Source organism: Ambystoma mexicanum, chromosome 7p (assembly GCF_040938575.1).
Source record: "Ambystoma mexicanum isolate Mex_15411 chromosome 7p, UKY_AmexF1_1, whole genome shotgun sequence".
NCBI lineage: Eukaryota > Metazoa > Chordata > Amphibia > Caudata > Ambystomatidae > Ambystoma > Ambystoma mexicanum.
The window spans coordinates 631,360,475-631,374,714 of NC_090939.1; the positions used below are offsets into that span (position 1 = coordinate 631,360,475).

The 14,240-nt window shown below is 47.3% G+C and overlaps 1 protein-coding gene across 16 annotated transcripts in view; it reads left to right on the forward strand.

Moving 5' to 3' along the window:
* INPP4A (inositol polyphosphate-4-phosphatase type I A) overlaps positions 1-14,240 on the forward strand; it is a 2,396,889-nt gene that overhangs the window by 2,141,080 nt on the left and 241,569 nt on the right. For all 16 annotated transcript variants that reach the window (XM_069636670.1, XM_069636669.1, XM_069636663.1 and 13 more), the window contains one exon: positions 10,780-10,877. In XM_069636670.1, coding sequence (XP_069492771.1) covers positions 10,780-10,877 — 98 coding nt within the window. The remainder of the gene's footprint in view (positions 1-10,779; positions 10,878-14,240) is intronic.

Below are 14,240 nucleotides of genomic sequence, written 5' to 3' on the forward strand. Positions count from 1 at the left end.
TTCCAGTGAGGTCCCAACTGCCGTGACCCCTAGGAAGGTTCTTGCTGAGCGGTTCACCTTCCTAGCCTCAATGGAAGTAGCTCCCCTCTGGGACGAAGGGAGGAATAGATCAGATTTGTCGCAGTAGGCAGGCTGGGATACTTTTCAAATCTGGTTCTGTGCTGAGTGACCAGCTGGGTCCTTTAGCCATCAGAGCAATGAACAGCATTTGACAGGCAATGAGGCTAGGGGACAGAATTACTGGTTGTTTCTCCCAGCAGGTCTACCCCCGTGTCTCCCACAAACCTCTAACGTTTCTCCTACAGCACCCACAGGCCAAAATGAAACTCCCCTCCCCCTTTTCTCACCCCAATTCTTTCAAAATTAAGCTAGAACCCTTCAAGTGGCCCAGGGAAGGTAAAAGGTTTGGTGTGCATTGGTGTAAGTGCCCCTCAAATCTGTGCACCATCCCTGGGCCTAAATGGGGTGCCGTGGCTTCAGGAAGGTGCAGAGAAACAATACTGCCAGTGAAATCAAATAGTTTAGAGCATGAGGAGTAGGATGGCCAGTCCAATAACACTGCATTTTTAAATGTGCATTATCCCTGGCCTCTTAACAGTGCTAATCTGTGCAGAGATCCTTGGAAAGATGTATGCAAGCTCTTCAGTGAACCATAACAGAAGCAGAAATGCAGTTTGTATTGTATTGTATTTTATTTATGTAGCGCTCTTTCCCCACTTGTGTGGCCTCAATGCGCTTTTTCCTTGGTTGAACGTCCGTGGTGACCATAGTTGATGTTGTTAGAGAGTTCTAGGGGGTTAGTTTAGGAGATACGTGTGTGCATGTTGCCGTTCTAGGACTTTGAAGGCTGGCAAGGCTTGACTAAGCAACCGAGAGAGGTCAGACACATGGGGGGGTGCTGTTGAGGGTTAGAGATAGATTGCTATTGTTGAGAGAGTTTATGTGGGTCAGCTATACCAAGTTCCTTTCGGGTGGTGGTCGCTGCGTGCTAGTGATAGAGGTGTTGAGGTACGTCAGGTGTTTCAGTCTGGACGGCTATGTGTGCACTAGGCCGGATGTGCTTAGCCGTAGGCGTATTCTATCATGCATGGATGCTTGGCCGTGCTTGCAGCCTGTGTCCATGCTAGTGGTGTGAGCTATATGTAACGTATATTCGAGGGTCCTGAATATTTGGAGGGAGGCTTACACCTAACAGTGAGATTTAAGAACAAGACTAGGCACAGCTAGATTCGAGAGTCCTGTGTAGTGGGAGCGAGGCCTACACCTGTCAATGCGTTTGAGTACAAGGCTAAACAAGCTAGAGCCTAAACTAACAGAGCAATTTGAGTAAGGGCTAAGAAGAGAATCCTTGAGTAGCGAGTCCCAGGTGTCCCCCTGCTGTATGTTTCGTCATCTAGTAAGCCAAGAGGGCTGTGCCTAATTGAGAAACCTCTATTTGTCGGCAGGCGGCCCCGGTTTCTCTGTGCTGGGGGTCTCCATATAAAACAAGCAGAATGCAGGGCGCTGCCCCTCGATTTGTGTAGGTGGAAGGGGGCCTAGGAGAGAGAGGCCATGGGTTACAGCCGATTGTATAGTAAGTATCTGTAATGTAACAATCATCGAGGGCTTGTTGGACCTAGCTTGGGGAATGGGGTTGTGGAGGGGGTTGCTAGTGGTGGGAGCTTCCCAGGCTGAGTGTTGCGGGTTGACAGAGGCAGTGAGTAATTAATGATGTGCGTGTGCTAGCCAGGGCCCTTATCTCGTAATTGTCTCATGTGGATTGGTGGGCAGGGTTTCACAGTGTGTGTGAGACAAGTGTAGCCACATCGAAGGATGTTGGCTTAGCTCGGGTTCTTGTAGGATTGGAGTGTTGTTGTGGGAGGGATGTTGGTGGATCAAGAAAGCCACAATGAAAGCTGCTGGCTTACCTGGAGTTCTAGACGATGGGCAGTGTTGTTGAGAGGAGAATGGTGGTGTGTCAGGTGGAGCCGCTTCGAGAGCTGCCGGCTCCTGATTTATGATTGAAAGCGGAGGAGATTATTAGTGGAGTATTCATAGGGTGCAGTAGCTTAGGAGAGTATTGGGAAGAGCCAGGTTTTAAGGGCCTTCCTGAATTTCAGGTGGTTTTTGATATTTCAAATGTGTAGGGGGGATGGAATTCCAGATAATTGGCACTTGGACCGAGGAGGAGGAGCCGCCTAGTCTTATGGAGCTATGCAGTGGGATCACTAGGCAAAATGCATTGCGAGTTCTGAGATTCCTGGAACGTTGGTAAGGGATAATTCTGTCTCGCAGGAATTCAGGGCAAGTGTTGTGGATTGTGCGATGGGTGATAACACATGGCTTTGAAGGTGGTGTGTCGAGCAATAGGGAGCCAGTGTAGGACGCTCAGTGTAGGGCTGATGTGTTCTCTGGCGAGAAGGTTGATGAGCAGGCGTGCTGCCACATTTTGGATTCTTTGGAGTTTCCGTAGTTCGGATGCGGGGGCTCCTAGGTAAAGGCAGTTTGCATAGTCAAGGCGGGAGAGGATGATGGAGTTGATATCCAAGAAGCGGTGGGGAAAGGTGAGGTAGGGGAAAATCTGCCTGAGAATCCATAGGTAAAAGAAATAGGTTTTGGATACGCTAGTGGTGTGTTGGGTGAGGGATAGATCTGAGTCGAATTCGCATCCAAGGTTTTTAACCACGTTTGAGGGTGCTGGTGCTTGTCCTAGGGATTCGGGCCATGGAATTGGTTGGGGGATGAGAGATGTTTTCCCGCAGAGCAGGATTTCGGTTTTCCCAGGGTTGAGGATGAGATGGTTGGTCGTCATCCAGTGATCAATATCAGAGAGGCACGATGACCGGTCCTGGCTGCCAGATCCTTCGGTATTTGGGATTTTGAGGATGATCTGGGTATCATCTGCGTAGTTGTAGCAGGTAAGGTTGTATGAGTAGATGATTGCGGGAATAGGTTATATGTAGAAGTTGAAGATTAGCGGTGATATGGATGCTCCTTGGGGAACATCTTTGCAGAATGGACATGATAAGGATGTGAATTGGTCAAGGTGCATGATTTGCGACCGGTTAGAGATGGAGGAGATCCACGACAGGGCTGTGCTTTTGATTCCTAGTGTTTGTAGTCTGTCTAATAGAATCATGTGATCATGGTATCGAAAGCTGCAGAGAGGTCTTGAAGGATGAGAACCGTACAGCCGTCTGCGTCAGCTGTTCCTTTTGGTTCATCACAGATGGAGATCAGGGAGGCTTCTGTTCCCCTGAGTGGTCTGAAGCCTGATTGTGCTGGGTCTTGGAGGTTATTGGATTCAGCAAATTGGCCAAGCTGTTTGTAAGCCGCGCGGTCAATAATTTCCCGATGTAACGCGTATTGGAGATAGGTCAGTAGTTTTGGGGGAGAAGCGGGTCAAGCGTAGGTTTTTTGAGAATGGGTTTGGTGTAGGATGTTTTCAGGGCTTTCGGGAAGGAACCTGAGGTGAGTGAGTGGTTAAGGATTCCGCAAGCGACATTACCTGCACAGGTGGCGGTTAGTATTTTCTTGAGCAAGGTGGGCGGGCACAGGTCTTCCCGAGAGCCTGACGGGTGGCTAGTCGCTACCAGCGACAGGATTTTCTGGTGTGTGATGGGAGAGAAAGAGTCAAATGAGGATTGTTATTGGGGTGGGGTTTGTGTGGGGTGCTCCTGGCAGGTGGGCGGAGGTGGTAGGATTTTTAGTTTGGCGATGATGGCGGCGTGTTTTTCCTTTGCTGCATTGTAGAAGTGGAGCAAGAGGGTGTCGCATAAGGCTTGGGAGCTTGGGATGAGCAGGTGAGAACATGAGGGTGATTTGAATTCTGCTATGATTTTATGTAATTCCTTAGTTGGGTTGCAGGCATTTTCGATTCGGTTCCCATAGAATAATTTCTTGCTTTTTCTGATTTCCGATCTGTAGTTTCTGGTTGTCTTTGCTAGGGCGGTTTTGTTTTGAGCTGAAGGGTCAGCTCTCCAGGCCCTTTCCAGGCGGTGCTTGATAGTTTTGAGGAGTTTGAGATTGGGGAGAACCACTTCGCCGATGCTCCACATCTCTGCGAGCAACGTTTTGACAGGGTGAGGGGTTTGAGGGCATTGGTAAGCCAGAGGTCGAAGGAGTGAATTGCTGTTGGTCCTTCTGCTAGGGAGAGTGAGTTGCGGAGTGAGAGTTGAAGATCTGGGGTGATTACCACTTTGTTCCATAGTGGAAAAGTGGAAGGGGCAGTTTGTGGAGGTCGTGTTGGGTGTTGGCCGCTGACCCCAGTATTGAACCGTATTGTGAAATAGAGTGCTGAGTGATCAGAACATGACAGTGGGCGCGGGGTCTGGGTGGATATGATTGTGGTGCTGAATATTGCATCAAGGGTGGGGCCTCTCGTGTGGGTGGGAGTGGATGTGTGATGTTTCAGATTGAGTGGATCTAGACAGTCTGTAAGTGACCAGGTCATGGGGTTTGATGGTGAGTCGAACCATATGTTGCGGTCTCCTAGGATGGTGTGAGTTGGGTGTTGGATGGTGTTGGCGGCTAGAGCTTCACCAAATGTATCTGCAAGCTTGTTGTTATAGCTGGGGGGGTCTATAGATGAGTAGGTAGCTGTGTGAGGTGGATGGAGCAAGCTGGAGTTTTACCAGGAGGGATTCATAATCGGTTGTGCTGGTGGAGGTGTCCTTGGTTAATAGCTTGATTTGGTCTTTGTGTAATATTGCAAGCCTGCCTCCCAGGACTACTTTATCCCTGTGAAACGTAGTATAGGGTTCTGAGGCGACCAGCGCCTGGATTTTGCTTATCCTGCGAGGTGAGGCCGACTAGAAAGGCCGTCTTAATGGTGACCAATCTGATGTCCGCAGACTTCATTGGCCCAAATGGCTTGTACACCAGGGCCCCCAACACTATATTGAGGTCCCACACCGGGTGTCGCCTCTTGATGGGCGGGTAGAGTCTGGCGAGTCCAGTTCAATGCTTCTTGACAATCGGGTTGGAAGAGGAGAAGAACTCTTCCTCTGAGTTTCTGTAGGCCCCAATGGCTGCCAAGTAAGTGCGGCGAGTGTCCACCTGCACGCCCGAATGGGAGAGGTGTGCTGAGGAGAGCACGTTGTCTAATGCACATGCCAGGGGGTTGATATCCTTATGTAGTTTGAATGCTGTTCTTTGAGAGATAAAGTGGCTTTAATGGCTTACTATAGGCACATGGTATGAACTGTCTTGTTTCTTGGAGCCAGGAAATAACCGTCTCACCTATAAAACATTATTTGCACTTCCCTTTTACATTTGCCACCTCTCAGTTGGACACCTAACAGAGACCTTCGAATGAGCACCCGCGTGGCGCCGGACCACTCTGTTTACAGTATCTATCTTGGCTTCAAAAGTTCAATCACTCCTTTGTTGTTCAATTATATTTGCATCGCTCATCACATACGCTTCACACACTGTTCTCTTCAGATTTCTCCATACAATGTTGCCGCTTGCAACCTTGGTTCTAACACCGGTCTGCTATCAGTCTCTCTGACTCACCGACTGTGTGACTTTACTGGCGCTGCTTTGTTGTAGGAGCCAAGGATAGTACCATGGCGGCTAATGCTCCTCCCCGCCTTCGCTATCGACGTGGGAGAGCCCCCGGTACATCTGACACACAATGAAGGTTTCTTCAGCTTTAATAACAGGTCTTATGTTTCTAATTCTCGTGAAAGTAACGGTTTTGCTCTGAAAAGGTCAAGGTCCTCGCAACCCTTTCTGGTCTTGTCGTCTTTCTCCTCGTATTAAACTGCCATCTTGGAACTGCTGCTTCCTCGTGTGCTCTAACTTGCATATAGTGTGCTTTCATGCTCCTTCTTTTATCCATGTGGGAAAGTGTGATGGAAGTCAAGTGTATGTAATGATCAGTAATTGCCTGACTCTGCTTGACCATTGTGTTGGGACATGTTTGATATACGGCTTTGATGTTAGTCCGTTTTCTCTCATAGTGAGCTGTCCATAAAAAAGTGTTTGTGTCGGTAAAGGGAGGCGGGGGTTGATTTCCTAAGTATCCTACCTGGCAGGATGGTGATATGGTGTTACAGGGAAGGGGGGTACCATTCCTCACCATCCGGTGTCCCACTCCCACAAGATCCCCCATTCATGTGATCCTCCTGCACTGGTCCACCCCCAGGAACCAGGTCCAAAAGCGATGGCTGTGTCCTGGCCACCTGGATGACAGATCCCTGGGTACTAGCGGGTGAGACACCTTCATTTTTCTCACATACCCTTCCCCTATGCGATGTAGCTGCATCTGTTTCACAAGGGAACTGAGAAAGGAAATCCATGTTTCTTGGTCTTTGCCCTTTGGGTGCTCCACAGTGAAACAGTAGGGTCGAAGGTCTAAGAACCGTTGCATGTCTCGAGGGTTAGAATCTTTTCGCTGGCTAATCCAAACTAGTGGAGAATCAACCGTGACAAGTGTGAACTTTCTTCCAAGGAGGTAGTATCTAAGGTGGATAATGGCCCACTTGATGGCAAGGGCCTCTAAATCCAGCACAGAGTAATTTTTTTTGTGGGGAAAAGTTTGCGACTCGTAAATAAGATGGGATGTTCCAATCCATTGCAAATTTGTGACAAGACTGCTTCTAGCCCAGTAAGGGAGGCGTCTGTTTGTAATGCAAATTCCTTTGAGAAATCTACTACCTTTAGGATTGGGTTCTGGCACAGGGTTTGTTTTAGGTTGTTGTAACATATATCATCCTCGTCAGTCCAATGAATTTTCTGGGGTTCAGCGTTCTTTAATTTGTCTGTTAGCCTAGCTGTTCTGTCTGAGAAGTTTGGGATAAACCTACGGCAATAACCGATTAATCCTAGGAATGCTCTGAGATCTCTTTTAGTCTTAGGTGTAGGGATATCCTTCACTTTTTCACGTTGAGGTTGGACACTACCATTCCCTACAAAGAAGCCGAGGTATTTCACAGCTGATTGGGCCAGTCTACATTTAGATGGATTGGCAGTTAGGCCAGCTTCTCTGAGGACTATCATAACAGTAAAGAGATGAAAATGATGGTCCTCCCAGGTTTTACTATAAATGACGAAATTGTCAATATAAACTCCACCGAAATCAAAGTAGGGCTGTAATATTTTGTCCATAAGTTGTTGAAAAGTGGCTAGAGCCCTGTGTAAGCCAAAAGGGAGGACTTTGAACTGGAACAGTCCCAGGGGCGTCGAGAACGCTGTCTTTTCCTTAACAGGTTCATACACTGGGACCTGCCAGTACCCTTTTGTTAACTTTAGGGTTGATAGAAAAGTGGCTTTTCCGAGCTTTTCAATCAGGCCGTTGATGCGTGGCATGGGATAGGCATTGAAATCGTAAATGGCATTAACTTGGCGGAAGTCTACGCAAAACCTCCAGCAATGGTCAGGTCTGGTGACCAATACGATAGGTGAGGACCATGGATTGAAAAGGGTTCAATAATATTTGCTCTCAACATTTTATTCACTTCCTCAACCACTATCTATTTATTGGATTCTGGGAGTCTATAAGGTTTCAGATGGACCACATTTCCCTTGGGTGTTCTAATGTAGTGATAGGTTCCTTTCACTCTTCCTGGTTTCTCAAAGAATACATCCTTTAAATCTTCTTGTTGATTAGACAGCTCTTTAGAAATTAATTCAAAGTTATCTATTTCTTCTGGTACCAAACAGGATAATATTGTGGCATTGGTGACAGATGGGTTTTCTTTCCACTCTTTTAAGAGATTTACATGTTATAGATGGATCTTTTGTTTCCTGTCAGATTATAGGTACAGGTTCATGTTAGTTCCAATATTTCATATGGCCCATCCCACTTAGAGACAAGTTTGTTTTCCGAGGTAGGCAAGAGGACCAATACTTTTTGTCCTACGGAAAACAATCTTAAGCTTACCTTTTTGCCATAGGTGGACATTTGTTGGATTTGGGCCTTTTCCATATGACTGTAGACTGGATGTCGAACAAGTCTCATATGCTCTTGCAATGTGGTAGCAGTATGCGAAAGGGGAATGGGTGCCTCTACTCTTTCTTCCCAGGTCACCCAGACAGGGTTCAGGACATCTCAGGATGTCGTGAAAGTTCAATCCTGGTCCAAACAGCTATGTTTACCAAAATAGACCTCCTTAGAAAAGAAGATCATTGCCCACCACAAGGCTCTCTGCAACATGCCTGTGTCCCCCAATACCAGTTCAGAAACCAAAAAGACAACACTTTTCGAGTTCAGGGAGGTTACGGAGACAGAAGTACGTAACATCATCCGATAAATAAAACCATCCAAATGTAGGGGAGATATCTGGCCAGCCAACCTTATTGAAGAATGTGTTGATACCCTAACACCGCTCATGACCGCTTTCATTAATGCCTCTTTCAAATCCAGTACTGTCCCTGCCTGCCTCAAAGAGGCATGGGTCCACCCACTCTTAAAAAAAACACTAGACCCGGAGATACCTAATAACTACAGACCTATAACCACTGTACCATTCCTTTTAGAAATCCTGGATAAAGTAGCCTACACTCAAATATAGCAGTTTCTGGAAGCAAACAGCATACTCAGCAAGAGCCAATCCGATTTCCGCGCAGGCCATGGGACTGAGTCCACATTATTGGATTTGACGATCCAGCTCAGTGAGATAATGGACATAGGGAAGCAGGCACTTCTCCGTCTTCTAGATCTCTCGGCTGCATTTGATCTTGTTGATCATGATACCCTATGTAAACAACTCAAACATGCTGCCCAATTCTCCACTAACGCCACATCTTGTATAGCCTCCTTCGTTAAGGGAAGACATATGAGGGTATTCTCAGATCATGCCTGCGCAGCACCCACCACCATCCACTGTGGTGTCCCTCAAGGATCCTGCACCGCGCCCACACTCTACAATATCTTTACATTACCTCTTTTCAACGACCTGGATGACTTCGGCATAGCGTACACAAACTATGCCGACGACACCAAAGTCCTACTACCCCTTACGGGCGATTATCAACAGGATTCAGCCACCATAGCCACAGTCTACGCTGCCATAAAGGCATGGATGGCAGCGAATGGACTATGTCTCAACGTAGATAAAACCAAGATTCTCCTGGTAGGCTCTAAAGACACTCTCAATAAGCTGGACCTGAATGCAATACAGTACTTTTAACATTGATAATACGATGAACACAGTGTCTCCAGCAGTCAAAACCTTAGGGGTCTTCATTGACTCCTCTCTATCCATAACGTGCCAAGTCAGCGCCATTGCATCAATCGGCAGCGCCCACCACCAAAATCATAAATGCGGTTAAACCATATCTGTCAACCAAAAACTGCCTCACAATAGCCAGGGCCACCGTTGGACCCAAACTGGGCTATTGCAATAAACTCTTCCTGGGCACCTCTGCCAAAAAACTTCAACAGGCTACAAGTCACTCAAAATAATTCACTCAGAGCAGCGCTGAGCATTCCCAAAAGAGAACATCATTTACAAGCCAGAAGAGATGCGCACTGGCTGCCAGTCAATGAGCGCATTCTATTCAAAACTATGGCCATCACACACAAATGCCTCACTTGCACTGCCCCCCCTACTTTGCAGAGAAAATGACACCTGTGTCCTCCTTCAGACCCAATCGAGCTCACCTCTCCAACCAGATCTATGTCCCCACATTCAAAAGAACCAAAGCGGGTGGCTCTAGCTTCCAACATTTAGCACCAAAAAACTGGAATGCCCTGCCCACCTCACTCAGAAATGAAGCTTCGTACACCGTCTTCCGTAAAGCCCTCAAGACAAAGCTCTTCAACTAGGACAAGCGTGTTATTCCTTCTACACCTCACCCCCTGGCACTCCAATTGATCCAGTCTATTGCATACTTCCTATAATTAAAGGTGTGGTGGATGTATGCTCCCCTGCAACCAGAGAATCACAGTTCCAACTTCCCTCGTATGCTACTGTAGATCAAATTAGTTCCTTTTCTCCCATTTCCTAGCTCTCCCCCTGCACGGTTTTGCCCTGCACTGTATCCCTATCCACCTCACCAGCTACTACAACCTGATTCCACTGTAACCAAGGAACAGCTCGCAAACTCTATCATGCTATTGTATCTCTCACTGTATTTATTAACCTGATTGTTAGCTATTACTATCATGTATTCCTACGGCAACAAGTGAGCATAATGTAACTAACTGCAAGTATTAACCGTTGACTGTCATCAGTTTCATGTACCTCGCCTGCAACTAAGTAAACCTTCTGTAACACCACGTCGATGCATAAGGGCCGTTGTGTGCGTTATAAATTTAAATAAATATAAAGAAATAAACTCACTGTTGCTCTCACACTCTCTAAACTCCCATGCACACGTTTTCACTCTTAGGCACACGCACTTCATCTCTCACTAACTTTCACACTCCCTCTCACTCACTACGGCAGTCTGCCTAGTGTTCTCTTGCAAACTACAGAGGGTGCATTATTTAGTAGTAGAGCCAATAGTATTACTTGTGGATATTCCTATTTACTTGACTGATCTCTATTCCTCCGCCCTCTACAAAAATGTACAATGTTCTAAATGATTTTGTTAACAGGAGGCATTTATAGTAGATTAGTAGTTATCACACCCATTCCATTGCTGCATCTTTTGGCAGTGAGTGCCAATCAATATTGACAGTATGTGTTTGTCAATGGTTGTTCCTTTGGCTGTGGCATAGGTGTCAATATTCCTCAATGGCAAATAGGCATAGTTTAGGGTTTTGAGAACTACACAAGAAAATTACAATAGGCAGTAGAAACGTTTGTACTTTTAAGATCCATAACTTCATCTTTTAATATCCTACAGGTTTGGGGATACATCGTTACAAGAAATTATTAACATGGAGAGTTTAGTGCGGTTAAATTCATATTACGAACAGTTCAAGGAAGTCTTACCTGATGATTGTAAGTATTTAATTGTTTGTCTATTGCAATAAAATTTAACATACTGATAAGTGTTAAGATAGTTTGTTTTACAGTCATAGATAATGCCCCCATAACATTTGTGTGAACTGTGTTTTAGTACTTAAATATTTTATTATATGGTGAAATTCTTTAAAATGTCTAATCTGCTGCAATCCTACAACATGCCACCAAGTGCAGCTTCATTTGAAATTATAAGTTACTCACCGTAGTGACTAACGTACTCCTAGTCCATAGTCCCCTTTCCTCCATACTGTATGGGCTTCCCACGCTAGGGATGGGAGACGGAACCTTTCTCACCAGAAAAAATCTTCTTCCCCTTTAAATTTAGAGGCACACAGGGGTACGGCCCTGGGACCATGCGCTCCCCTGACTCCGCTCACCGGCGCTACTGCTTAGTCCCCATAGACGCGTCGACAATATTACCATTGCCTAATGACACCAGTTTTATTAGGGGGTAGGCTGGCGGGACGTATGGAGGGGAAAGTGGACGAGGGACTAGGAGTATGTTAGTCACTATGGTGAGTAACTTATAATTACTCCTACGTCCCGTCCCCTTTCCTCCCTGTTGTATGGGCGATTACAACTGAATGTAGCCCCAGGGTGAAGAGGTGACCCTCCTTAAGAAAACAAGTTCCTTAATATTGCCTGCCCGAATGCTGCGTCTGACCTGGAGCTGGCATCCAAACAGTAGTGCTTGCAGAAGGCCAAAGGAGTGGTCCACGTGGCTGCCCTGCTGATGACCTGTCATGGAACGTGCCTCTGGAATGTGACTGCCGTGGCCTTGGCGCTGATAGTGTGGGCATGCATATTTGTCGGAAGCGGTTTGTGTTGCCCCTCATAGCCCTCCTTAATAGCTTCGACCCCCCCCACCCCTGAAGGTGCCAAAGAGAGCCTCAGATTTGCAGAAGCTCTTGGTTCTGTCCAGGTAGAATAGTAGAGCGCGCCTAACATCTAGACAGTGCAGGACCATCTGGGCATCGTCCTTCGGTTCGGTGAAGAAAGTAGGTAGCACTATCTCCTCATTTAGGTGAAACGAAGGGACTACTTTAGGCAAGAACGAGCGATGTGTTCTGAGGACCACCTTGTCCCTATGAAAGGTAGTGTAAGGCTCTGAAGCCACCAGAGCTTGGATTTCGCTGATCCGGCATGCAGACATAAAACCCACCAAGTGGGCTGTCTTAATGGTGACTAGCTTGATGTCCGTGACGCCATTGGCTCAAAGGGTTTAAGCGCCAAGGCGCCCAACACTATGTTGAGGTACCACACAGGGTGTGGCTTCTTGATCGGCGGGTAGAGCCTGATGAGGCCCACAAAATGTCTTTTAACCACCGGGTTGGAGGATGAGAAAACGTCCTCCTCCGAGTTCCGGTAGGCTGCGATGGCCGCCAGATAGGTGCAGCATTTGTCTATTTGCACCACCGAGTGTACAATGTGTGCAGAGAAGGATAGCACATCGTCCAACATGCATGTAAGAGGATTGACCTCCTCATACTCTGCCCAGTGGCAAAACCTAGTCCACTTGCTTTTGTACTGGCTCCTAGTAGCATTGCTCTTAGCACCCTGTATGATGTCTAGGTTAGTCTACGAAAGACGCAGATGCTTTAATGTGATGTGTTCAGGAACCACGCTACGAGGGCTAACCTCTGCAGGGCGGGGTGGATGGCGCCCCCCCCCCCCCCCCGCTGCGATAGATGAGTTGGGCCCAGAGGAATGTGCATCGGTGGCTGGTCCGACAGGCTGAGCAGCTCCGAGAACCATGGCCTCGCCGGCCACCAAGGAACTATCAGGATGATACTGAGGTGCCGGGACTCCCTTATCTTGCAGATCACTCTGTGTACCAGGGGAGTGGGAGGGAAGGCATATGCGTTCATGCAGTTTCACTGTATCTGTAATGCATCGCCCAGAGTGTCTAGGCCCTTTGCCTGCCAGAATGCGAACTGTGGGCACTTCCTGTTTTACCAGGTGGCAAAGAGATCCACTTGAGGATGACCCCATCTGTCGAAGATCCCCTGAAGGACCTGATCGTTCAATTGCCTTTCGTAATCGTCCGCACCCAGCCTGCTGAGCCTGTCCGCCTCCAGGTTTGATTCCTCCGGGAGGTGGATCGCCGTCAAGTTTATGATGTTCACCAGAGCCCATTCCCAAATGCTAACTTCCAGGGTGCATAGAAGAGGAGACCTGGTGCAACCCTGCTTGATGATGTGATACATGCTGGTGGAGTTGTCTGTTTGAATGAGGATCATCTTGCCACCAATGAGCGGCAAGAAGGCTTTGAGAGCCAGCCAGGTGTCCTTCAGCTCTAGCCAGTTGATATGGGCCTCATGTTCCTAAAGAGACCAAACTCTGTGGATGCTGTGGTTGTCCAGGGTAGCTCCCCAGCCCTCCAAGGAAGAGTCTGTGGTGATGTTTACCTGTGGTGCTGGTTGACGGAAGGGTCTGCCTATCTTCAAGTTGCATAATAATGATAAACCAGCCTTTGATTGGAGTGGACTAGGCGAGTTGTAGGAAGTTTTATTTCTGACTTTTGGGACGCTTGCTTGTAATTGGTGCTGCCTGGTCTGTGTTTTGTAGCTCCCAGGGCTGTCGAGAGCTTGACATTAAGTTACCAAAAGAAAATCCAAAACAGTATGGTGTATGGTTTTTGGCTCTTGAATTGCATGTAGTTCTGGTCTGGATCCCGAGCAGCCCGGGATCCAGACCAGAACTACATGCAATTCAAGAGCCAAAAACCAAGAGGGGCTGCATATAAAGGAATATTAGAAGTAAAGACTTCAGCACCCTTTCTGAAACAATAGAATTTAACCAAAAACAGCACAGGAAACTTATTTTTTGCCAAAAAAAGAAGGATTCTAGAAACAAGTTGAACGAAAACTTACCTCCTGATGAGCCACTGTAAAAGCAGGTGGTGAAAGAGGACATAAAGTACATTGGAGCGCCAGTCACCATAGTGTTTTGGATTTTCTTTTGGTATCCTCAAGTTGCAGTCTGAACTCCACCAGACAAGGTCCTGGTGGAGAAAGGGAGGAATTCTGATGAGTTCTGCATGAGAACCCGGCTCCTGACTCCATGAGACTGCGAAGTGCAGCTGTAATCTTCTCATTTTGAGCCTTGTGTAAGGCACTGCCAGTGGACATGCCGCCATGATACCCAGAAGGTGCTGGTACCACCATGTTGAGGTCACCGCTCTGCTGAGAAAATGACTGGTAGCCCTCTTGATGAATGTGACCTTGTCCTCTGAGGGAAAAACTCTCTCGGAGCTCGTATCCCAGATGAGGCCCAGGAATGCTAGACGTGTAGCGTATTCATGAGGGCAGAGGAGGTGTGATGGACTGCCTCCGGGTA